The sequence below is a fragment of the Acartia tonsa genome, chromosome 9, assembly GCF_053477335.1.
Source record: "Acartia tonsa isolate MP-2025a chromosome 9, ASM5347733v1, whole genome shotgun sequence".
NCBI classification, from domain to species: Eukaryota; Metazoa; Arthropoda; class Copepoda; order Calanoida; family Acartiidae; genus Acartia; species Acartia tonsa.
This window is the reverse complement of record NC_137268.1, coordinates 28,387,760-28,414,212: the sequence shown is the minus strand read 5'-3', so window position 1 is coordinate 28,414,212 and position 26,453 is coordinate 28,387,760. Positions and strand designations below refer to the sequence as shown.

The window sequence follows — 26,453 nt, the reverse complement described above, 5'->3', positions numbered from 1 at the left end:
AATACACAATAAACAATAAAAGAAAAGAAAAAATACAAAAACCCTGTGTTTTATTTGAGCAATAGGTATATAATACAAAATCTAAATTATAAAATATTATTAAAATAACAAATATTATAAAATTCGTGTTATAGAAACTAAGATAGTAATACAGAATGAAAAATTGGTTTTAATTGAAAGCAGTTTATAGTGCCCAATAAAAAATGACGCATACTATACAAATGACCAATGATAGGCCAGTATACATTTTACCATTGGTCAATTACAATGTAAACTGGCCTATCATTGGTCATTTGTATTGAATGGCGTACTTTTTTGTTAGGCACTAAAAGCTGTATCTTTTATTTGCCGTGATATTTTTTTTTATACTTTTTATAATTGTTGTTCAATAGTTTCAACTTCATCAATGGAATCAAGTTGTTCTATCCAAAGCTCTGCGTCATCTCTGGCTGCTCCGGCCTATATTCCAAAAATATTGTTATAAATAAGAGCATTTGTTAAAAACCTTTTATCTCCGTTTCAGAGTCGTCTATATTGTATAACTTCTGAGAAAATAACACTTCCTTTAAAGCGTTATGAACCAACTAACGGACGGAGAGACAAGGGAATTATAAAATAGCTACTAAAAAAGGCGGCTGAAATCAGCTGAAATTGTATCTGTCATCCAGTTATCAAACAATTAAATTTTCTCAGTCACTCGTATAAACAGAAGGAAGCTTCTTATAAGGAAACCAGTTCTAATAAAATATTTTAAGTAGCGAAACCACTTTTTTATTCATAGTGTCTGTCCATCAGTCCATAATGATGTATAAGTAATTTTCTCGGTTGCTATTTTTTGTTAAATGAGTGAGCATGTGTGGTAGGGTGAAGCGTTTCAACCCTACAAAGCGAGTTCGATTCAAAAGAGCCCCTAGCCTTAAGGATTCTATCAATAAAGTACTACAAGTAGTTACTGTTTGAAAGTTATATTTGAACTGAATACATATACAACAAGTTAATAGCTTTATATACAAAACAGATTATAAATGGGTTAGGTAGAGAAGGGGTGTAGAGGAGATGGGGGAGCCCCAGCCAGGTGAATAGTAGGTGGGTAGGCTCCGGTAGGGGGTAAGGTAGACGTCCCTTGGAAAAGGGTAGGTTACTGGAACATGTAGAGGGGAGGGGCAACTCCCTCCCTATATCAGCGGTGGATAAGTTGACCGCTTTCTTTGATGATCAAACAATGGCAGAATGGGTTGGCTAGAATGGTGATAAGGTGGGGATTAACGTCTTGGTGTTAGCGGTAGACATGGAGCATAGCATACTCTAGGAAAGGTCTATCCGTCTGTCCGACTACCACACATGCAGTATATGATTTACTTCGTCTGTTTGTTCATTTTTAAAATGATATTGAACGCATTTTGTATTGAGCTTTGCTAGTTATAAATGTTATCAACCTTGTTTCCAAAGTATTTTTAATAAAGGGAGGAGTAGGTTGCGCTAAAAATCCTTAAAGGGCGAATATAGGTTTGATATGATATGAGCTTATATCAAAGGTGCAATTCCATAGATTATAAATAACTTAAAAATATTGACATATTCAATTGTATAAGTCTGTTTATAGCTTAAAACCCGTCCATCTTGAAAAAAATATTTTGTAATTAGTGTGGTTCCCTAAGAACTCAAACACCCTAGCATCACACAAGGCTTCGTGGCAAGGTTGAATTAAAAAGCTTTCGTTAAATGATAGTCGTAATAACGTGGAAACCAATTAATCAGGGGTAAATATACCCTCCTTCTACCTTCATAAAGTAAATTATTAAAAAGTTAAAAAAAACATCAAATAATGTAAAAAGTAAAAAAAAATAATCGATAAAATTTTCTTGGAGGAAGAATGATTTCAAATCCCTGTTTTTTTGTGGCCGTGTGTGTGTGTGTTGAAAATGCGTACACAAGGGTTGTTTATATCATCATGAATTAATCAAAGATCTCTGTACAGAAAATAAACTTTAAGACGTATTATTTACCCTATCAATACTCCTGACGCCCTTCTACGCAAATTATTTTTATGCTTTTTAAAAAATTAAATAAACTAGTATATAATCTAAAATAATAAACATTTAAGTTATCTTTTAAGGTGCGTGCCAATGTAATAGTCAATCAAACTTAAGCAAAATAGTCAAAAAAAAGTCTTGTAAAGGGCTAAAATAAACGATTTTGTCGGCAATCTCATTTATTATATGTTCAATTGAAACAGAAAATTGCAAAATCTACTTAAGGATTTTTTTTTATTTTTAAATTTGGCATAGATATTCTAAAAGTATGTAATGGCACCTTTGATATAAGCTCATATCATATCGAACCTATATTCGCCCTTTAAAGGTGTGATTTTTAAGGCTTAAAAATAGTAGTAGAACGATAATATTCACTAAATATGTGTATTTCTTATAAAAAAGAACTATAGACAAAATTTTTGTTTAGAAGTTAACATAATTTTTATCGTTCTACTAATGGTTTTAACTTAAAACTCACAACCTTTACGGATTTTTAACGCAACCTACTCCTCTCTTTATCTTACCTTAAAATTGACTTCCTCTAGTTGAGTGCCAGTGCTGTAATGTTCCAAACACTCCAAGCAATCTTCCAAATTGTCAACAACATTCTAGAGAGAAAACTTAGTAAAGAAAATTAAGGATATCTTTCTCAGGGACCTTAAGAAATAAGATAATAGAGATAGATTAATGTCCGTCAGTCAGCCAGTCCGTAACGCTGTGGGGGAAACAAGATTTTCTCAGCTGCTATGCAAGAGAGACAGCTGAAATTTTTGGTGAAGATTCCTATGAAATATGCCCATCTAATCTATACATTGCTTTGTCCATCTGTCTGTCATTTGGGGCGCTAGATTGATTCCTAGATTTTCAAGTTTTCGTGATTTTCTAAATTCCTTTGCAGGATAGAGGGCTGAAATTTTCAGGGATTAATCAATTTTAGATTCTACTTTTTTTCACGAAGTTTTGATAAGATTTGTTTATTAATTGGGGTGCTAGATCGATTCCTAGATTTTTAAGATTTCGTGCTTTTAAAGTTTTTCAGTTTTACCTATTTTATCATGTTAAATGTTTATTGTGTGACACTGCTCTATAGTATTTTTTTCCCATTATCTCATAATTTTTGAGCTTCGCAACTTATGGATGTTGTCATCATTGTTATTATATAACTTTCTTTGAGAATTTCTCCATCTTAACATATGCTATACCTTTAATAACATTTGGAAGTCTGCTTTTCCAAACTTCTTGCGGTCATACAGTTCTCTTCCAAGCTAAAATTTAGAATGTAATTTGATTATGGTTTATGAAACAAAAGGGTGGGTAAAAAAATATTGCTTGATTTATCCCAATTACACGTATATAAATAATTTATTAATAGAAAATAAAATAGGTTATCGGACCATTGCACTAACATTCTCTAATTCCTTTGACTCTAAAGAGCACTCTAATAGCATCTACTTACATGCTACATATAGACATACGGACAGACAGTTTAGGGGATACTAAGCTTTATAGAACACTCTTTGCTTGTTAAAAAATATAAGCTAAGGATTGTAGACATATTCGATCATGGAAAGAAAACGAAGTAGCAGGCTTTGTCGTTTGAAATAGTTCCCGAAGGGTTAGAGCCTCTCACAGTGGCTAGAAATATGAGAAAAGCTACCGTAAAAATACGACGAAACCCACTACTTCGTTTTCTTTCCATGATCCGACAAATTTAACAGTCTTTATATCCGCAATTTTGGCTGACAAAGTTACCTGCAAATGACAAATTCCTCTTTCAAAAAGTGAGAGTCCTCTTCTTTGAGTTAGGCCTGGTTCAACTGCTTCAATAAACTAAAATATGAAATGATTATATTTTCACAAAATAAAACGTTATCTATTATATTTTTAACGCAAAGTATACTTGTCTATGAAGTCACTTTGCACATTCCCATTTATTATTTTTGCTGAATCTTTTTTTGTTATTCTGGTGTGGAAATACAGTGTTTTTTTTTATGAGAACCTTTTTGAAAGCAATTTTACCCCACTTATGGTTATCAGAATTTAATGATTAATGGCTTATTTTCTTCGTTTTTTAAGGCAATTAATAGAACACCAAAAAAATATTTCAGTTTTTATCTAAAAAGTACAGTAAAATTTAAAATTCAAAACTTAGGTGTCAACGTCTAAAAATGGTTTTAGCGCATTTTTCTTATGCTCAAATATTCAACCTTTTGCAAGAATGGCTGCTAAACACTTGAAAGTTGAGATATAGAGCTAAAAATGTATACAGATACTATTAGGGACATGTACTAGAAAGTTTGAAGGTCATATCTCAACCAGGGAGGGAGTACTGGCCCCCCAAAGTCGACAACAGAAAATCCAATTTTTTTTCTTGCAAAGGGTAGAAGATTTAGGCATAAGAAAAATGCGCTAAAACCATTTTTAGATGTTGACACCTAAGTTTTGAATTTTAAATTTTACTGTACTTGTTAGATGAAAACTGAAATATTTATTTTGTGTTCTATTAATTGCCTTAAAAAACGAAGAAAATAAGCCATTAATCATTAAATTCTGATAACTATAAGTGGGGTAAAATTGCTTTCAAAAAAGTTCTCATAAAAAAAAACACACTGTATAAAGAGAATTAGGGCATAGTCGTGGCAACGCCTCTTAAGGATGTTTCGTCGTATTTCCACATCAGCTTTTGGTTAGGTTAGGTTGAGTTGGGTTAGGTGATTACCCTGCAGGGTTGGGCAATTGGCCCCGCATGGTTGGAGCTCCCCACAGGAAATAGAAATAGAGGGAAACTACTGTGAAAATAAGACGAAACGACCCTTAATTAAGAAGCGTTGACACGAAAGGGACTATCAAGAATTATTTTGATATTACTTTCATTGATACAGGTTGGGACAAAAGTTACAAACTGTAAAATCTTTTTATTGTTTTCATTTAAAGAGTGGTTAGAACAATTGTTTACAGTTATATGGGTAGATTATAACCCCCATGCCTTCGGATAAGTTGAATACATTATGGCGGATTAGGTTAGGTTTTTTAGGCTGTGCTGGTATCGGTCCTACCCCAAACGTAGAAGTCCCAAACGTCGGAGTGGACAAACGCAGGAGTCCCAAACGTCGGAGTGGACAAACGTAGGAGTCGGACAAACGTCGGAGTGGACAAACGTTGGAGTGGACATTGCTTAATTAAAACCTAGGATTGTCCGCTATTTTAATAATATGACAATTTTGAAATTTTTTTTATACCTCTGTCTATAAAATAATGACTATGGCCGCAGCGCTCGGCCCCCTAGAATGCCTAGCCGCAGCGCTCGGCACACTGGCCTATAACCTAACCTAGCCTAACTAAGAAAAATAACGGGACCAAGGGGGGGGGGGGGGGGTTGTATAATAAAAAATTTAAAATTGAAAAACAAATCCAAAATTGAAAAAAAATCAAAATTGAAAAAAAAAAAATGGGACTCCTGTGTTTGTCCATTCCGACGTTTGTCCCAAAAATCCTCCGTTTGTCCACTCCGACGTTTGTTTCACTCCTGCGTTTGTCCCACTCCGACGTTTAGGACTCCTGCGTATGTCCACTCCGATGTTTTACCACTCCTACGTTTGGAACTCCTACGTTTGGCGTGGAACCCTGGTATCTCATCCGTATACATAAAATCTACATAGTCAACACAACAACAACAAAATTTTATTTGATGTAAATATTTCAACTATCAAGCAACCCTGCGGGCCTTTAAATGTCATCCTGTACCTGGTGAACTTCATCAAGAAATTCTTTCCTTCTCATTAGGATTTCTGTTTCTGCCTGGTTGGGGTTGCGCGCGCCAAGCTTCAAGAATGCCGTGTTCAATTTTATTCTAAAAATAATCTGTAGTGGCGAGGCCTTTTAAAGGACATAAATTAAGAGTTAAGAGAGAAAGAAATAGAGAGAGTAATAGATAGAAAGAAAGAGAGAGAGAGAGAGAGAGAGAGAGAGAGAGAGAGAGAGAGAGAGATAGATAGATAGATAGATAGAGAGAGAGAGAGAGAGAGAGAGAGAGAGAGAGAACCTGAGATAGAAAAGAAAAGAGAGAGATACATAGATAAGGAAAGATAGAAGGAGAGAAAAAACAATAGATGGATAGATAGATAGATAGAGACAGAGAGAGTGAGAGAGAGAAGAGAAAGGAGAGAAAGAGAGAGATAGAGACATCCAACTACTTAATTATATAGAAAATTGTAGTTTACCTAGTAAGAGTTGGAATATAATGGTTAGGATGGAACATTTTAACAGATTTCTCAAGCAAGTGATCCAAAGCCATACAGTCATCTGTAGCTTCCTGAAACAATAAATAAATAATAAAGTATAGATGTAGTACCCAAACAACTTTTCGACCTTTTTCGTCAGCTAGCAAATTGCTTTCTTCTCTTTTGTTGAAACTTTGCTGTGTTAATGTTTTCGACGCCATTGGCTGACAATTGAAATCTATACTATAGATTTATTACCTGGATAGCATTATAGAAGTAGCTGTTTAATTTTGAGATGGCAGCAGCATCTCTTTTCTCCCCACAGTCCCCACAATACCAGGGTGCCTAGAAAATATATTCAATGTGTATATATATTGATTTTATTCTATTATAAATTATGGCGTTATTAAATATAATTTTTAACTAACAAATCATGTTTCAGAGTCTTTGCCCTTCACTCTGTAAGTTTTATGTATGTTATCATATTTAAATGGAAATGGTTCTACTAATCTCTCAAGTATTAGTACTTTAATCTAGAAAATACAATAAATAATTTGAGTATTACATCATAAAAATGTGATGATATATCAAACAGCTGACCATTTTGTCTTTCAAAAACATTAATGACAATTTTAGCTTTAGCACTTTTTGACTGACTAGGTAAAATGGATAATTTTCTTTCATGTTTGCCTGTATGATCAGCTATTTGCTTACAACCAAAATCTTTTGTTTACCTCTGAATCTAATGGGTTGCTAGAAAGAATGAGACCCTCTTTGCATTTCAGACAAGCTACAGCACTGGCAAATGACAAACATTCTAAAAAGAAATTACATTGACAATAGATTTGTTATCCTAGATGCTCATTCAGGCATAATAATCTGTATATTTCAAAAGAAAAGTTAGTCCTTATTCACTACAGTGATACGATTAGTCCTTCCCAGGAAGTTTTCATTTATTTTTTTTTATTGGACAGAAGAATAACAAGGATGACAACATCCATAAGTAGCGAAGCTCAAAAATTATGATTGTATATCAGGAAAAAAATGACAAACCCCAAACTGTCCCAGTTTTAGCAAGACGATTCCAGTTACGTCATATACGTTTCGGGAAAGAAAAAGGGAAGGGGGGAAGAAAATCTCTTCAAAAGAGATGGGAGAAAGGGGAAGAGATTTTCTTCCCCCTTTCCTTTTTATATGACGTCACTGGAATCGTCTTGCTTAAAACTGGGACAGTTGGGGTTTGTCAAAAAAATACTACAAAGCAGTGTCATATAATAAACTAGAGTTGGCTCGATATAACTATCTCCCTATTGGCTAGTTTTCTATATGCATATATATTTCTCATTAAATTTATTTTCCTCACCCGGCATTACTATTTAAACGGAAGTAAATATTTAATAATTTAAATGATCTTAAAAAGATCTTTTAAATTATATTTTTTTCTTTACATTACCATCACCAAAGAGTTTATTATATGATTACAATTTTAGTTCAATATTTGAACACACAAAGTGTCGCCACAATCGAATTCTTTTAAAACAGAGTTTTCTTAAATTTATTATATCATAAATTTAAATTTTCTTTTTTATGATTAGAAATTAAATACTTCATTATAATGTAAATAGCAACATGAAATGAAAAAAATGAATTTGTTTTTAATAAAGTAAAATAATGGGTCTTATCGTTCTGGGCAATGAGAATTTATTATGGATTATTGGAGCACTATGAGTTTTCAACGAATAGTCCTTGGAAAACTTGAGCTCGTTTATAGACATTTATTTCCTATATAGATCTGACATGGATCTTGAAGCAATTAAGCAGGCCGTTTTGTACAGGTTAAAAATTGGAAGATTTCATTAAATAAAAGTTATCGCAAATATACTTAGTAAATAATAATATTGGTAAAATAGGGAAATCATCACACCTTTAAAATCACGCAACCTTATAATCATGAAAACTAAAAAATATAGGAATCGATCTAGCACCGCAATTATTAGACAAATCTTAATGAAACTTGATGGAAATATGTAGAACATGAGCATATTTAATCCCTAATAATTTCAACCGTCAATCCTGAATAGGAATTGAGAAAACCATGAAAACCTAAAAAATCTAGGAATCGATCTAGCACCCCAATTAACAAAAAAATATTAACAAAACTTGGTGAAAATATGTAGAATATAAAATTAATTAATCCCTGAAAATTTCAGCCCTTTATCTTGAAAAGGAGCTGAGAAAATCACGAAAACGTAAAAATCTAGGAATCGATCTAGCACCCCAAATAACAAACAGATGGACAAAACAATGTATATAATAGATGGGCATATACATATATTGGAAATCTTCACTAAAATTTTCAGCTGTTTATCTTGAATAGGAGCCGAGAAAATCACGTTTCCCCCAATTCTTTAATTACGGACAGACGGACGGACAGAAAGACGGACAGACGGACGGACATTAGGAATTATAGAGTAGCTTCGCTACTAATAAACTTCCCCATAAAATTGTGAATTAACCTCTCCATCTCATTGAAGTCTTGATAGGTTGCGTGATCATAAAAATTACAACTTATTACAACTTAAAATACCTAGAGGATCCATGCATCTGATGCAAGTACAGGTGAAATACCATCCAGCTGACAGGCGGGCTTGTCTGAAACATAAAAATTAATTTATTTTTATAGAAAAAAAAGTAGCACAATTAGTAAAATAAAATACTTTATTTATCTCGAGGCTAAAAAACTGGTTTTTTCTTATATATGAACATTTTATATCCGCGGAAAGCTGTTTATAATATGATGTGAGAAATAACTATTACCTCATCTGTGTAGTTTCCAAGCTAGAGACATATGATTTAGTAATTTCTTGTCCTCTCTTAATTTCCAGTACAGCCCTCACATCTACACTTCCATCCTCGTTCATGATTGTCTAACAACAGGGTTAATTATGTCCATAAGTGGGGCAAAAGATTGTTTAGAATTATCTTACGGTAATTGTTTCAACCTCTTTTCGAGGAAGCTTTGTGTTTATCAAGATCGAAATTAATTTCCTTATTCCATAATTCCAGTCCAGCAAAAATGTCGTCTTTGCTTAACTTTCCTAAAGAGTTGCGGCATTTTAAGATTGTTTATGTTTTGGTGACGCCACGCCACTTCTGATTTACATGTGTGTGGATAAAGACATTCGGAGAATTGAGTCGGGCCTAACATTGGTCTCAGAGTGCGTGTATAACCCTAGTATGCCAGGTGCTTAAACCTAAAGAACTTCAGGTAGTTTTTTCTTCGTTTTCATATATAATTGTATGGCATATAGGACGGATTTATTAAGTTTTAAGGCTCTAGCCAGCTACACAAGAAACTTTATTATGATTCAAATACTATGTTTTAGTAATTTTTATGTGCTTATATTATGCATTTAACAATGGTCTATAAACCAAATAATTTTCCTTTAAAGCCAAAGTACCCAAAGATTCTTTAACCATAAGAAAAAAAGATTTTTTTTAGTGCTCAAAGTTTTAAGTTAACGAGTAATATTTTATTCTGTTTATTAATTGATCTTGTAATTTCAGGACTTTGAAATAGTTTGTGTCAATAAATCTATACTCAAACCTGCTGTTGAACTTGATGGTCCTGGTATTGGGGGTTTTGCCTTGAAAGACTAAGATCTCTAGAACTTCCCGCAAATTCGGAAGTCACACTTAACCAAAGTGTTATGGTTAAGACAGTAATAAATCAGTGAGGGAAGGGACATTGGACTGAAAATATTACTGGTACCCAAAGTTTATAATTTTTTATCTTATTTGTTTTTTAAAAACTTTGAGTATTTGATTATTTTAATGTCAGAAGGGGTAATTTGTTTATCATCAAAGGGGGACATCAATTTATCGTCCATTGTTTAATCCCTTTACTTTAGAACCCTTTTCTTTCTGAGATCAAGTCGCAGTCAAATTACGTAAGTTTATTTTAAGACGGACATACAGACCGCCTCTAGTTAAAGAGTTACTGTATTACTAACTTTGATGACAACATCCATGAAAGCAAAGCCCTTAAACGTTAGGACAAACGAAGATCAACACTTATAGAGTGTCAGAATTAAATAAGTAGAATATAAATATGTAAGTCTAAACAAAATGTAAATAAATTTGTTGCAAAACTTTTTAAATACAGAACACTGTTTAAGGACATAATCATATTTTAAGGACTTGATTATAACACCTTGTTTTAATAGGAATCAACATTCTAAAAATAAGATAAATAGGATCACATTGTTGAAAAGGGTAAAAATCAATATGTTTTAAATAATGTATGGACATTCTGGTAATAATTATAGATAGAGTTGCTACGCTTTCTACATGGTATCTAACTACTAATTATAGGAAAGCTTCGCTTTTAATGATGTATTTACCTTCGTGTTTGATAAGCAGGAATGGGACATTATACTTGTCATTCCATAAACACCATGTCCATGGGTAGCTAATCTTATACTGTTTACATCTAAACATAAATATTCTCTATACACTATGTCCATGGGTAGCTAATCTTATACTGTTTACATCTAAACATACATATTCTCTATACACCATGTCCATGGGAAGCTAATCTTATACTGTTTACATCTAAACATACATATTCTCTATACACCATGTCCATGGGAAGCTAATCTTATACTGTTTACATCTAAACATACATATTCTCTATACACCATGTCCATGGGAAGCTAATCTTATACTGTTTACATCTAAACATACATATTCTCTATACACCATGTCCATGGGTAGCTAATCTTATACTGTTTACATCTAAACATACATATTCTCTATACACCATGTCCATGGGAAGCTAATCTTATACTGTTTACATCTAAACATACATATTCTCTATACACCATGTCCATGGGTAGCTAATCTTATACTGTTTACATCTAAACATACATATTCTCTATACACCATGTCCATGGGAAGCTAATCTTATACTGTTTACATCTAAACATACATATTCTCTATACACCATGTCCATGGGTAGCTAATCTTATACTGTTTACATCTAAACATACATATTCTCTATACACCATGTCCATTGGAAGCTAATCTTATACTGTTTACATCTAAACATACATATTCTCTATACACCATGTCCATGGGTAGCTAATCTTATACTGTTTACATCTAAACATACATATTCTCTATACACCATGTCCATGGGAAGCTAATCTTATACTGTTTACATCTAAACATACATATTCTCTATACACCATGGCCATGGGTAGCAAATCTTATACTGTTTACATCTAAACATACATTATACATGCTTATATAAAAGTAACAGTATTCTCTCTGTGTGTTCCTTAAGATCTCACTAACCACTGGAGTGATATGGTACTCTTTTAATGTGAAGCTACTTACAGATCTAGGGAAGACTAATAAGGTGGAGGGGTAATTCAAAATAGCTCCCAAATTTCCACCAAATTTCTTTTATACTTTTTCTTTTAAAACTTAAGGGAAAAAGGTAGATCGAACTACCCCCTCCCCCCTTCCCCCTCCCTAAAGTGCCTCTAGAGGTCTCAAGATAAGCATTTGAAATTTCTCCCAATCAATGGAAATTTTGTCATTATGTCCATCCATATGTATATGTAGTTGTTAAAATATTTGTTTTACATATGTGGTTCGCTACTTATGGATGTTGTCATCCGGTTTTTATTCTAAAATATAAGTGTAGGGCTTTGATTTTATCAGAGATAAGGGACAGAATTGTAATCTAAATATTTATTCTAACCCACTTTCTATAATTATCTCCTTCATACCCACACCCCTTTTTGGTTATATTCCAAAATCAAATTTATCCCTAGTTCTCTAACATTCTATATAAATCTAAGAAGGGGAAGCCTTTGAAAGCTATTTTCAAAGTTACTAAAAAGAGAGGAGATAAAGAATCGAGGAAGGAAAAGGACAATGGGCTATTTAATACTTTAGTCCTCAAAGTTGTGTAATAACGTTTTTTATTCTTTGGCTTAACCACTTTGGGGACTTTTCATGAGTTTTGATTGGTTGGTTTATTAGGTTGAGTGTCCGAACTTTTTAACCACTAATTTTAATCTACAAAAGGATTGATTTTGTGTATCCTCATTGGAGATGTACATCAATTTATCGGTCATTGTCTTATCTTTTTATATCCCTGGCTTAATAATAATACCTATAACTCCACTAACATGTTCAACCTCAGCCTCTGAAAAGGTTTCTCCAAGACCACAAGTCTGAAATTTATATAAATTTGATAATCAGCTAAAGAAAGGGATAATTTTGTTTTACGCAATAGGGGCACATCATGACATAGTTACTTTTTTATTCCAAAAATCAGTTTAATAAGAAAATTATATTTTATGAAATATTGTGTTTTTAAAGAGAATAAAAGTATAAAATTATATTGGTTGGTTCATTAAGTTGAGTGTCCAAACGTTTTAACCACAAAAAGTAATCTACAGTAGGGGTAATTTTGAATATCGTCATTTGGTATGTACAATACATCAATTTATCGGACATTGTCTTATCCCTTTAGATCCCTGGTATTACCTGAGTAATGAATTGTACGAGGTGCTGATGATATTGTCCCCAGGTTGACTTTTTCTTCTGCTCCTCGGAGTGACTCATCATACGCTGGATTATTCCCCAGATACCTAAGTTATATTTATGGTTATTAGGTTCTTTCCCTCAAAGTGAAGCTGAAACCATCCTCATTTTTTTTAGTAATATTTGAAAATAAGGGGGATGAGGAAGCTTTTTTACTTGCAAGGGGCCTTTTAGGTAAGCGGTGACCCAACCCTGTGGTGCTATTCAGTATCCAATATGAATTAATTCCCTCTTATTCTTATTTTCTTGAGGAAAGAACAATGCACTTTTATGGAACCGACGATTAGTTTCATTGGATAATGAAATTAAAAATCATATAATCTGCTTCCAGTTGAGATTAATCCGATTCAGAGCACGGCACTATGTTCCACGGGTGACAAAAAATCGTTTTTTACATTTTGGAAAATACACTTTTAAACAATTGTTTAGTAATATACACAAGTTTTTGGAAATAAAGCCGAAAGAATTAGCTCTTTACTATGAAAAATAAGAATTTTATGTGTAATTATACCAGAGGTATGGAATTAAGTTCCTTTTCATCATTGTAAACAACTATTTTTAAGGTCAACTAAACTACATTTCAAATCATCGTGGACCCTTCATTTTTAAAGCTATTTTTAAGTATTATATATTTTTGGAATCAGTATGTAATAATTGATACGTTTAGCCTTGAAAAGAAGTCAAATCTCCATTTTTTGTTGTAATTGTAGATGGTTTTCTTAGCATACCCGATTTCTGTAAAATAGACAATTTTCTTCTAATGAAAATTTTACGTTTGGTTCCAGATCTTTTAAGACCAAAAAAGTCCAAGCAAATCCTCTTACATGGTGATATTAGATGTATGTATAATATCAGAGAACTTTACCCTGTGTATGCGAAGCTATGCGAAGTTTGTTTTTTTAAGCCCTAAAGATACTGGGTCTATCAAAAAAATAACAATTTTTTTAGACATAAAAGTAATATATTACTTATTATCTAAAACACCTATTCCATTAAACTTAAAGTAAAGAAAAGTTTTAAAAACAAATAAAAGATTATCCATTTATGTCTAAGGTCTTATCTGAACTATCATACCTTATATTGGGGAGGGGGGGGGGGGGGGGCTTCGATTTATATCAATCTTGGATCCCATTAAAGCTAGAAGTCTAAAAATTTGTATGTGGTTTCCTTAATCAACAAAAAATATTCTGATTTTATATGTTTAACATTATCTACTTCCTTTACCCTTTAATTGAGCAACCTTTCACAAAAGGTTCTTTCATATTAACAAAGAAGAGTAGAACTTATGTTGAATAAGATAGAAAATGTTTCCTTTAAAATAAATGAAAATAAAAATTAGAGTCTTACATATCTATGATCTAAAGGGATAAGACAATGGCCAGTAAATTAATGTACATCCCCAATGGTAATAAACAAAATTGCCCCTTCTATAAATTACAATTAGTTGTTGAACTGTTTGGACACTCAACTAATAAACTAACCAATCAAATTCAAAAGTCCCAAAAGTTGTTATGCCTACAAATAAGAAAAAAACTATTATAAAACTTTGTGGACAGTCCATTGTTCCCTTCCTCCCTGCTTAAATATACACACAGAAAATGAGTAAGAAATTTGCTCATCTGTATGTATTAGAAATCTCAAAACATAAATTTCAGCGACGGCAGTCGGCAGGAAAATAGCGGCAGATTTTTATGAAATTTTAGTTGGTCGTGTATAGTTGTTAGAATAGCTTAAGTTTAAAAAATTGAGGTAAAAGGAGTCAATTAAAGATTTCTGGAGACCTGCAGGATCATACCTGGAACCGGAAATTGACTTGAACACCTATATGTAGTAATATAGGATATTTTAGTATTTTGGTAAGATAAAATGTTAAGTTTAAGTCATAAAAAAAATTATTTTTGCTCTTTACCTGTATGATCCTGCCAGGTATCCTGGCATCCTGTGCCCACCAGGATGGAGATATTCAACTTTCAGTTATGTGTCGTACCCATTTTAAACAAGTCACTCAGTTAATATCTTTTGATATGATTCCCGTCAATGTTGCTTAGAAACAAAGGAAGTTACAGCTTCTGAAATGTGCTTATTAGACTAGCTTTACACCCCCCCCCCCCCTGACGCCCCTTGTGTAAAACCCTTATTATAAGTATTTTCACCATTATTTTAAAAGATATATGTATACTTATTGCTATTTAAATAAAATTTCATCAAAATTTTTAAATATACACTCTCTATGATTTTTTGTCATTTTTCGGGATTTCTGGAATACAGTGCACGGATGGAAATTATTTTGCAGCAGCGTTACTCTACAAGAGTTTATGTTGGTTATTATGTTTGTAACATGTCCCAATCAAATACATTTAGGTTAAATACAACAACTATTGTTAAACAAGCAGGGAGGATGGAAATATTTGATTATAAATAACACTGGTACCCAAAATTTTATAACCACATTATCTTATTCATTGGCTCAAAGCAATTAAACTAATAATTTTCATCTATAAAGGGGTCATCATCGGAGACATGTATCAATATATCATCTATTGTCCTATCCCTTAAGATCCCTGCAAACAAATAGTCCATACCTGGATTTAATTTAGACTTGATGAGAACTCTGAGTGCAGAAATTGGCCAGTACAGAACTTTCAGTTTCAACAATTCATCTACGTTGATTTTTTCCCTAAAAATGTTTAAAAGATACTTAACCTCCCACAGTGCCTTTGGAGCAAAGAAACCCACTCCAATCTTATTTTTACATAATATTGAAATAAAGGGGATGGGGTAGTTTTCGTTTGTATGTTTATTACTTTAGGTAGGGTGAAGTTATTTTGAGTAATGGTTGGCCAGCAGTGACAAGGCATAGAGAAAAATCCTCCAACTTTGAGTGAAATAAACATACGTTTTCTCTTTTAATACTGACAATTAATCCCTTTCATCAGTAAAGCCCGGGTTAAAATTGAATAGGTAAGGACAAGCTTAATATTGAAATAATAATTAAAAACATACAGAATAACATTTTTTTTCTGGTTAAAAAGAAAATATTGATTTAAAGTAAATAACTATTTGGGCATCAAAATAAATAATATCTGTTTTATCATAGATTATTACTTTTTGTAAGTTATAAAAATTTACGGATTCAAGATCGTGACTAAAGTACTTACTTATGCTCGGCCAGGGTTTCGCACTCAATAGAATGATTCTCCCCAACTTCACATTCTTCATCGCAGACAGGGTAGCCGCATTTACTACATCTAAATTACAAATCTTATGTATGCTAAAGAGTATTTAATAAAAAAACAGTGTTTCACTTTTTCCAATATTAACCCAACAGTTTTGGTCAAATACTAATAAAAAGTAATCAAATTCATACTCGAGCAATGACAATAAGAAAACAATATTGAACTTTGCTGAATCTACTCACCTCTCCTCGAGACCTAGCCCTTGTGGAGAATTTATTTTTTTTAAAACACCTTTTGCAAACAAAAATACCCTTGTGATTAAAACCAATTAATTTCATAAATAACTCATATAATAAAAATTTGATATTATTTATACCTGTTATCAGTCTCTAGAGGTTTCAGGCAGTCCAGACAATGTACCTCTGTCAGGGTATGGTTTGGTCCAGAAGCGAGTGACTGAAAAACAATAGATTTATTACATTGGATGGAATGTCAGACACAAAAAAATCCGTCAACCTTGAAAAGGAATTTCAAGTGTAAAACTTACCGCCCTATCGTTCCAAGACATGAACAAATGCTAATAGTAATGAAAAATATAGACAAATTGTTCCAACATTGTTTTACTTAGTGGTCCAATTTACTATTTGGTTTCTAGATCATTATTTATTCTAAACAATAATGAATGCGCACAAAAATAGCGAAGTTTTAAATTGAAACAAGGATGACAACATCCATAAGTACCGGAGCACAAAAATTATGAATGGATATCGGGAAAAAATTTACTATAGAGATAAAATAGGGAAATCACGAAACCTTTAAAATCACGAAAATTTTAAATCTAGGAATCGATCTAGCACCGCAATTAATAGACAAATCTTAAGGAAATTTTACAGAAATATGTAGAATATGAGTATATCCTTGATAATTTCAGCCATCAATCCTGAAAAAGAGTTGAGAAAATCACGAAAACTTAAAAATCTAGGAATCAATCTAGCACCCCAAATAACATACTGATGGACAAAACTATGTATAGACTAGATGGGCATATGTCATAGGAATCTTCCCTAAAAATTTCAGCTGTCTATCTTGAAGAGGAGCCGAGAAAATCACGTTTCCCCCACTTCATTAATTACGGACAGACGGACAGACGGACGGACGGACATTCGGAATTAAAGAGTAGCTTCGCTACTATACTAAAAAAGTAAAGCTTAAAAATCAATAGTCGATATGCTAAAAAACATACTCATTCCTCAGCAGTTAGTTGGCAGCTGATTTGTAGTACCGCTTTCTCTCTATAAAGTCAATGACTTAGAGAAGAAAAATCTGTGCTGTAACTGTTATAACCAAAGAAAATATCACAATACCCAGAATATTTAAAGATATCCAAATACTCAGTTAGACGTTCGATTAGACGCACCCTGTATTATAGAGAAGCTTTGCTTATAGTAATCTCAGTAAACTACCTTTTCAGTAAAAATGAGTTCTCCTTTGTCAATATCCCTGGCGGCTACCAGCAGTCTGCCCACTCCCTCCTTTTCTCTGCAACAAAATAGCATAATAAATATTTCTTGCATAATTGTAATATGACTATGTAAAAACTGCTATTACACATTGTTCATCAATTCTATATTCTTCCTAATTATGATCCATATTGATATCATTAACCCCACAAAAAAAAAACATGAAAAATATTCCTTATTGCATTGTAATATTATTGGGGGGGGAGCGAAATTTTTTTTTTTTGGGGGGGGTGCCCCCCTCATTTTTAAATTTAGTTAAAAAAAATAAAAAAATAAATTTTTTTTTGGGGGGGGGATTTTTCATTTTTTGGGGGGGTTTGGGGTGTCCCACCCCCCAAGAAAATAGTTATAAACCTTCCCGAGACCTATGAGAAGCTACCCTGTTAAGGAGAGCCCGATCGGTTCAGGGGTTAGCGAGATCCTTCGTAACAAACAAACAGACAAACACACAAACAGACAGACATCGTTCTACTTTGTATTATAGATGTACAACATAATTAAAATTTAACTGCAAAAATTTGTATAGTGATGTTAAAGGCTTAAAATCTAGCAAAATTAAAAAATGATATGATTTATTAGCAGTAAATTACAGATTAATTTTACAAATAATTTAATACATTTTAAATTACATCATTTTTATAGATATATTTATTTATATTGACATAATTAGGGTAACTGTACTACAGGGCCTTTAAAGTCAATCTTGACTGTCCTTCGGCCCAATTTTCATTTAATTTTTTAAAAAATATTTACAAGTTTCACAAAAAATATAAAATAATATTAGCTATTTACAGGGTATGGCATTAAAGTAGCTTACTGGTTGCGATATTTAAATTATATTTATATTTTTCCACAGGGATAACACTTTCTCTCCCTGCATTGAAATGTTTTGTACTTTGATATACACTTATTTTTTACATATTTTTTAACAGCTTTGGATGATTTTAATGATCTTAGCTCACCTGCCCAACTATTCCAAATTTTCGGGATTTTTACTGAAGGGAAAGTTTCATAGATTTTATAATTTGGCTTCTCTACTCTAAGACATTTTGATCTAGTATTTTGCAATGGTGTTAGAAAATTAAGCATACATTTGGGAAGTTTGTTTTCTAAATATTTAGAGACAAATTCAACTACATTTGCATCCCTTAGGTCAAAAATGTTAAGAATATCTAGTTTTCCCATCAGGGGCTCGGCATGCACATTGTACTTAGCATTTAAAACATTTCTTACAGCTTTCTTCTGTAGGTTATGAATTTTTGTGATATGCTCATCCTTTGCCGCCCCCCAAACAATTAAGCCATACTCTATGTGGGGCTTAGCGAGGCTGTTGTAAATTGTTTTTAAAGTAGTGGTTGGAAAGAGCTTTTTTGTTTGGGATAGGGCATAGACTGAGCTTGCTATTTTATTTTCTACATAGTTTATATGTTTGTCCCACTTAAGTTCATCATCTATAAGAACACCAACAAACTTGAAAAATTTAGTATTACAATCTCTGCCAATTCTTTCAATTTTTTCCCCTCCTATTTTCAATGTGCATAACTCTGGATCAAATGGCTTTTTATGTGGGCGAAAAATCATATATTTAGTTTTTGATACATTCAAGGCTAGTTTATTTGCTCTAAACCAATTTTTTGCTTTATCAAGTTCTAAATTAGAATCTGCAATTAAGTCATTTAAGTTGTTGTTTGATTTGCTAAAAGTAGTATCATCAGCAAATAAACTTGTTAAAAAGGATGTTGCATTTGGTAAATCATTTATGTATAGAATGAATAAGAGGGGGCCTAAAATACTTCCCTGTGGAACCCCTGTTTGAATGATTTTTTTAGCTGAATTTACACCATTGATTGTAACAAACTGTTGCCGTCCTATTAAATAGTTTTCAAACCATTTCAATGTATTTTTAAAACCATAGTGTTCAAGTTTGTTTAAAAGAATTTTTATATTTAGGACATCAAAGGCTTTTGAAAGATCTAAGAAAATGTTTATTGTATATTCAGGGTTCTTTTTATTTAGATTTTCATAGATATGCTTAAGTAAATTTAATAAAGGCTGTGTTGTGTTATGATTAGGACGAAACCCATATTGATATTTATATAGGATATTACAATCTGATAAAAATTTGATCATTTGTAATGCAATAACTTTTTCTAAAATTTTGCTAAATGCTGATAGAATAGAAATTGGACGATAATTAGTAAACTTATTTCTTTCTCCTGCTTTAAAAATAGGAACTTCACGAGCAATTTTGTAATTTTGTGGTATGAATCCTGTTTTTAGTGATAAATTAAATAGGTATACTAATGGATCAATAATTTCATTTATAACTTCTTTGATAAGAAAGATTGAGATGTTATCCTCCCCACAACTCTTTTTGCTTTTAAGTTTATTTAGAGCATACAACAAGTTCTTTTTAGTTACAATACAAAAATTGAAATTAGTATCATTTTTCTCCCCAAGAAAGCTATGAAAAAATGTTTGCCAAAAAAATTCAAAATTTTACCTGACACTGAATGGCCAAGGCTCTTCGTGATCTGGGGGATGGTGCATGTCCCTAAAGATATCATAATCATGAAATAAGAAAATCAATTGAAAGAAAGATTCTTAGAACATTAAATCATGAAATGTTCTAAATATAGAAATTTAGGCCCTTAGGGCAAATAATTATGATAGAAATTGAGTAATTAAAATAAAAATAAATTTACCATAAATAGACATTTGCAAGCCAAGGTAATCATTGTTAGATCCTTAATAGATCAGGGAGGGGACATTTGCTGTTTTTTACACTAATCTCCAATAACACTATAGCTTTGGAGACTTGAATTTTGTTTCATTAAGTTGAGTGTCCAAATATTTTAACCACTTATTGTAATCTACAGAAAAGGGTAATTTTGTGTATCATCCTTGGGCATGTACATCAATTTATTGATCATTGTCCTATATTCCTCTAGATTCCTGTTAATAGATACTTTCTTAAACTTTAAAATGCTAAGGACGCAGTCAAGTACGCAAAGGAAATATTTACTCCCAAGTTGGAGATGCCATAGGCACCCGCAAATATTATTAGAGGGGAAGAAAACTTTCTCTATATGTTTTTTGTTTTTTTTTGGGGGGGGGAGGGTATGGTATTACATTTTGCAAATATCTTTATAACACATAACTTCCCCCAATATTAGGATTTTTCAACCTCCCCCCCCCCTCTCAATATAAAATATTGGATTCCATGTTATAACTCATGAAGATAATGTTACCTATGTTCTTGGCCACAGTATCTCATTTCAGCATAAAATTCACTGGAATCAACTCCAGGGCTGTTACACACCCAACATGTGAATACCTATAAATAATTACTGTAGAATTCACTGGAATCAACTCCAGGGCTGTTACACACCCAACATGTGAATACCTACAAATAATTACTATAGAGCAGCTTCTCTACATAGAATTCACTGGAATCAACTCCAGGGCTGTTACACACCCAACATGTGAATACCTATAAATAATTACTGTAGAATTCATTGGAATCAACTCCAGGGCTGTTACACACCCAACATGTGAACACCTACAAATAATTACTATAGAGCAGCTACTCTACATAAAATATACTGGAATAAACTCCAGCCAATCACCCAACATGTGAATACCTACAAATAATTACTATAGAGCAGCTACTCTACATAAAATTCACTGGAATCAACTCCAGGACTGTTACACACCCAACATGTGAACACCTACAAATAATTACTATAGAGCAGCTACTCTACATAGAATTCACTGGAATCAACTCCAGGGCTGTTACACACCCAACATGTGAATACCTACAAATAATTACTATAGAGCAGCTACTCTACATAGAATTCACTGGAATCAACTCCAGGGCTGTTACACACCCAACATGTGAATACCTATAAATAATTACTATAGAGCAGCTACTCTACATAGAATTCACTGGAATCAACTCCAGGGCTGTTACACACCCAACATGTGAATACCTATAAATAATTACTGTAGAATTCATTGGAATCAACTCCAGGGCTGTTACACACCCAACATGTGAACACCTACAAATAATTACTATAGAGCAGCTACTCTACATAAAATATACTGGAATAAACTCCAGCCAATCACCCAACATGTGAATACCTACAAATAATTACTATAGAGCAGCTACTCTACATAAAATTCACTGGAATCAACTCCAGGACTGTTACACACCCAACATGTGAACACCTACAATTAATTACTATAGAGCAGCTACTCTACATAGAATTCACTGGAATCAACTCCAGGGCCTGTTACACACCCAACATGTGAATACCTACAAATAATTACTATAGAGCAGCTACTCTACATAGAATTCACTGGAATCAACTCCAGGGCTGTTACACACCCAACATGTGAATATCTATAAATAATTACTATAGAGCAGCTACTCTACATAGAATTCACTGGAATCAACTCCAGGGCTGTTACACACCCAACATGTGAATACCTACAAATAATTACTATAGAGCAGCTACTCTACATAAAATTCACTGGAATCAACTCCAGAGCTGTTACACACCCAACATGTGAACACCTATAAATAATTACTTTGGAGCAGCTTCTCTACATATAATTCACTGGAATCAACTCCAGAGCTGTTACACACCCAACATGTGAACACCTATAAATAATTATTATAGAGCAGCTACTCTACATAGAATTCACTGGAATCAACTCCAGAGCTGTTACACACCCAACATGTGAATACCTACAAATAATTACTATAGAGCAGCTACTCTACATAGAATTCACTGGAATCAACTCCAGGGCTGTTACACACCCAACATGTGAACACCTACAAATAATTACTATAGAGCAGCTACTCTACATAGAATTCACTGGAATCAACTCCAGAGCTGTTACACACCCAACATGTGAATACCTACAAATAATTAATACAGAGCAACTACTCTACATAAAATTCACTGGAATCAACTCCAGAGCTGTTACACACCCAACATGTGAACACCTACAAATAATTACTATAGAGCAGCTACTCTACATAGAATTCACTGGAATCAACTCCTGGGCTGTTACACACCCAACATGTGAATACCTATAAATAATTACTATAGAGCAGCTTCTCTACATAGAATTCACTGGAATCAACTCCAGGGCTGTTACACACCCAACATGTGAACACCTACAAATAATTACTATAGAGCAGCTACTCTACATAGAATTCACTGGAATCAACTCCTGGGCTGTTACACACCCAACATGTGAACACCTACAAATAATTACTATAAAGCTGCTACTCTACATAGAATTCACTGGAATCAACTCCAGAGCTGTTACACACCCAACATGTGAACACCTACAAATAATTACTATAGAGCAGCTACTCTACATAAAATTCACTGGAATCAACTCCAGAGCTGTTACACACCCAACATGTGAACACCTACAAATAATTACTATAGAGCAGCTTCTCTACATAGAATTCACTGGAATCAACTCCTGGGCTGTTACACACCCAACATGTGAATACCTACAAATAATTAATACAGAGCAGCTACTCTACATAAAATTCACTGGAATCAACTCCAGAGCTGTTACACACCCAACATGTGAACACCTACAAATAATTACTATAGAGCAGCTACTCTAAATAGAATTCACTGGAATCAACTCCTGGGCTGTTACACACCCAACATGTGAACACCTACAAATAATTACTATAGAGCAGCTACTCTACATAGAATTCACTAGAATCAACTCCTGGGCTGTTACACACCCAACATGTGAACACCTACAAATAATTACTATAGAGCAGCTACTCTACATAGAATTCACTGGAATCAACTCCTGGGCTGTTACACACCCAACATGTGAATACCTATAAATAATTACTATAGAGCAGCTTCTCTACATAGAATTCACTGGAATCAACTCCAGGGCTGTTACACACCCAACATGTGAACACCTACAAATAATTACTATAGAGCAGCTACTCTACATAGAATTCACTGGAATCAACTCCTGGGCTGTTACACACCCAACATGTGAACACCTACAAATAATTACTATAAAGCTGCTACTCTACATAGAATTCACTGGAATCAACTCCAGAGCTGTTACACACCCAACATGTGAATACCTACAAATAATTACTATAGAGCAGCTTCTCTACATAAAATTCACTGGAATCAACTCCAGAGCTGTTACACACCCAACATGTGAACACCTACAAATAATTACTATAGAGCAGCTACTCTACATAGAATTCACTGGAATCAACTCCTGGGCTGTTACACACCCAACATGTGAACACCTACAAATAATTACTATAGAGCAGCTACTCTACATAGAATTCACTGGAATCAACTCCTGGGCTGTTACACACCCAACATGTGAATACCTACAAATAATTACTATAGAGCAGCTACTCTACATAGAATTCACTGGAATCAACTCCAGGGCTGTTACACACCCAACATGTGAATACCTACAAATAATTACTATAGAGCAGCTACACTACATAGAATTCACTGGAATCAACTCCTGGGCTGTTACACACCCAACATGTGAACACCTACAAATAATTACTATAGAGCAGCTACTCTACATAGAATTCACTGGAATCAACTCCTGGGCTGTTACACACCCAACATGTGAATACCTACAAATAATTAATACAGAGCAACTACTCTACATAAAATTCACTGGAATCAACTCCAGAGCTGTTACACACCCAACATGTGAACACCTACAAATAATTACTATAGAGCAGCTACTCTACATAGAATTCACTGGAATCAACTCCTGGGCTGTTACACACCCAACATGTGAACACCTACAAATAATTACTATAAAGCTGCTACTCTACATAGAATTCACTGGAATCAACTCCAGAGCTGTTACACACCCAACATGTGAACACCTACAAATAATTACTATAGAGCAGCTACTCTACATAAAATTCACTGGAATCAACTCCAGAGCTGTTACACACCCAACATGTGAACACCTACAAATAATTACTATAAAGCAGCTACTCTACATAGAATTCACTGGAATAAACTCCAGCCAATCACCCAACATGTGAATACATACAAATACTATTGTAGAGCAGTTATTCTACATGTTTATGATGTATCAATTCTTCTTTTCACGAAAGTTAGGGAGGGAGAGGACTTTGAATGTTGTAAATTGAAATGATATCCAAAGTTTTGTAACTAATTTATCTTAACGTTTGCTCCAAAAAGGGTACTTTTACCGAATTTTGATTGGTTGGTTTCAAACTAATAATTTCAAACCAAATCAGGGGAGTTTTCGTTGATCATTATTAGAAACTTATATCAATTTATCGTCCATTGTGCTATCTTTTAATATCTATGCTTTGTAATTATTATGCATATTGTGGATTAGATTCACTCTAATTGTTGTGATTAAAGGTATAACTATACACATTTGATAAAATTAATGAAATCTGTATTTTAGTGGCGTGAATGTACACAATTTAAAAGCCATAAAATCCTTTTTAGTGTTATAAAGTAGCTTGAATACCTTAACTGTTAGAAATTTGAAAATGAATAATAAAGATCGTCTTTTTGACGTACTACCATATATGGTATACAGTATACAGAACCTAATTAAAGAGTGGTAGCACAACTATCAACAATACTTACATCTTTGCCAGTATCATTTTCTGGGGCCTCCGTCACCCCTCCTTCGATCTCCTCTGATATGTCTAACTTCATTTTTTCTTAAAGACACTCTATCAAAATTTTATTAGAATATCTGTAATCAAATAGGGGAGGAAGGGTGCAGAAAATAGCTTAAACCCGCCTAAGACCTAAATTCAGAAATTATTATGTGAATTTTCTCTAAGACAGAGAACTCAATCGGTTTAGTGGGTAGCGAGATCTTAACTGCCAAGTAATATGAAGCTTAAGATCTATAGATCTTACAACTTTGATTACTAGCGGCTTCGCCAACATAGGCCACTAATTTTTTTAAAAAAAATCTATGTTAAGATAAGCTTTTACCAAAAAGTAATTTTCTCGGTCGCTAGATGGAGGTAGATATTTTTTGTTCGATTTCTTTTGGTAGAGTTGTTGTACCCTCCCTCAAATAGTTATAAACCTTCACGGGACCTATGAGAAGCTACCCTGTTAAGGAGAACCCGATCGGTTCAGTGGTTAGTGAGATCCTTCGGTACAATTTACAAACAAACAAACAGACAGACATCGTTCTACTTTGTATTATAGATAGAAATAGTAACATATAAAGAGAAATATTAACTATAAAATAATTAAAACCTTCCGTATGAAATTAGGGCTTTTTATCAAAATTTATCTTTGTTTTATATTTATTTAACTTTGTTCGTGTATATATATAAAGAAATCACTTTTATATCAATTATAAGAAATAATTATAATTCACGTAAGTAAATATAAGAATAAATTATAAAATTTTAAGTTTTCTTCGGATATGCAAAGATTTGACTTTGAGATTTACTTATAGTAGAAAGCTTTGCACAGGAGCTTTCTACTATTTTAATAGTTCCCAGATTTTTTTGTGTGTTTTTACTACAGCTAGCTTTATTTAAATCATAAAATGAAATAAATCAAAAATATATATTGTATTTGTTATGCCAATGTTAGGTTCAATTAGGTTAAATAACGTAAAACACAAAAATCTGGTCCTGCAGGGTTTCAACATACAGCAGTGTAAAGAAGCATGTTTCTCTCAGAAAATAATTTTAGCTGTGCTACTTATATAATATATCTAACTACTTTAAGTTTGTTTGTTTTTAAATTAGTTTCAAGAATATTAAAAAAAAATTCCCCTTGAATTCTGTTTAACCGGCGCGGCTACTAGACGGAGTAAAAC

The 26,453-nt window shown here is 33.1% G+C and overlaps 1 protein-coding gene across 1 annotated transcript; it reads right to left on the bottom strand.

The window, feature by feature from the left end:
• Positions 1 to 33: 33 nt before the first annotated feature.
• LOC145328683 (SET domain-containing protein SmydA-8-like) lies at positions 34 to 26,085 on the bottom strand. Its single transcript, XM_080172469.1, has 20 exons — positions 25,247 to 26,085; positions 20,822 to 20,907; positions 20,074 to 20,124; positions 17,514 to 17,589; positions 16,427 to 16,506; positions 16,033 to 16,122; positions 15,457 to 15,551; positions 12,818 to 12,921; positions 12,441 to 12,501; positions 10,657 to 10,745; positions 9,071 to 9,180; positions 8,841 to 8,905; positions 6,988 to 7,070; positions 6,512 to 6,598; positions 6,254 to 6,345; positions 5,778 to 5,883; positions 3,786 to 3,863; positions 3,236 to 3,298; positions 2,558 to 2,641; positions 34 to 459 (listed from the first exon to the last, which is right to left on the bottom strand). Exons 1-20 carry the CDS (start codon positions 25,316 to 25,318, stop codon positions 373 to 375), a joined length of 1,659 nt encoding a protein of 552 aa, XP_080028595.1. The 5' UTR covers positions 25,319 to 26,085; the 3' UTR covers positions 34 to 372.
• Between the last annotated feature and the right edge of the window lie 368 nt (positions 26,086 to 26,453).

Excerpts from the sequence above, each read along its gene's own strand:
- LOC145328683 (XM_080172469.1), bottom strand. The coding sequence starts at position 25,318 with ATGAAGTTAGACATATCAGAGGAGATCGAAGGAGGGGTGACGGAGGCC. Across the intron at positions 17,590-20,073 it reads CCTTGGCCATTCAGTGTCAG|AGAAAAGGAGGGAGTGGGCA; the intron begins GTAAAATTTTGA and ends ATTTTGTTGCAG. Across the intron at positions 6,346-6,511 it reads ACTTCTATAATGCTATCCAG|GAAGCTACAGATGACTGTAT; the intron begins GTAATAAATCTA and ends TTATTGTTTCAG.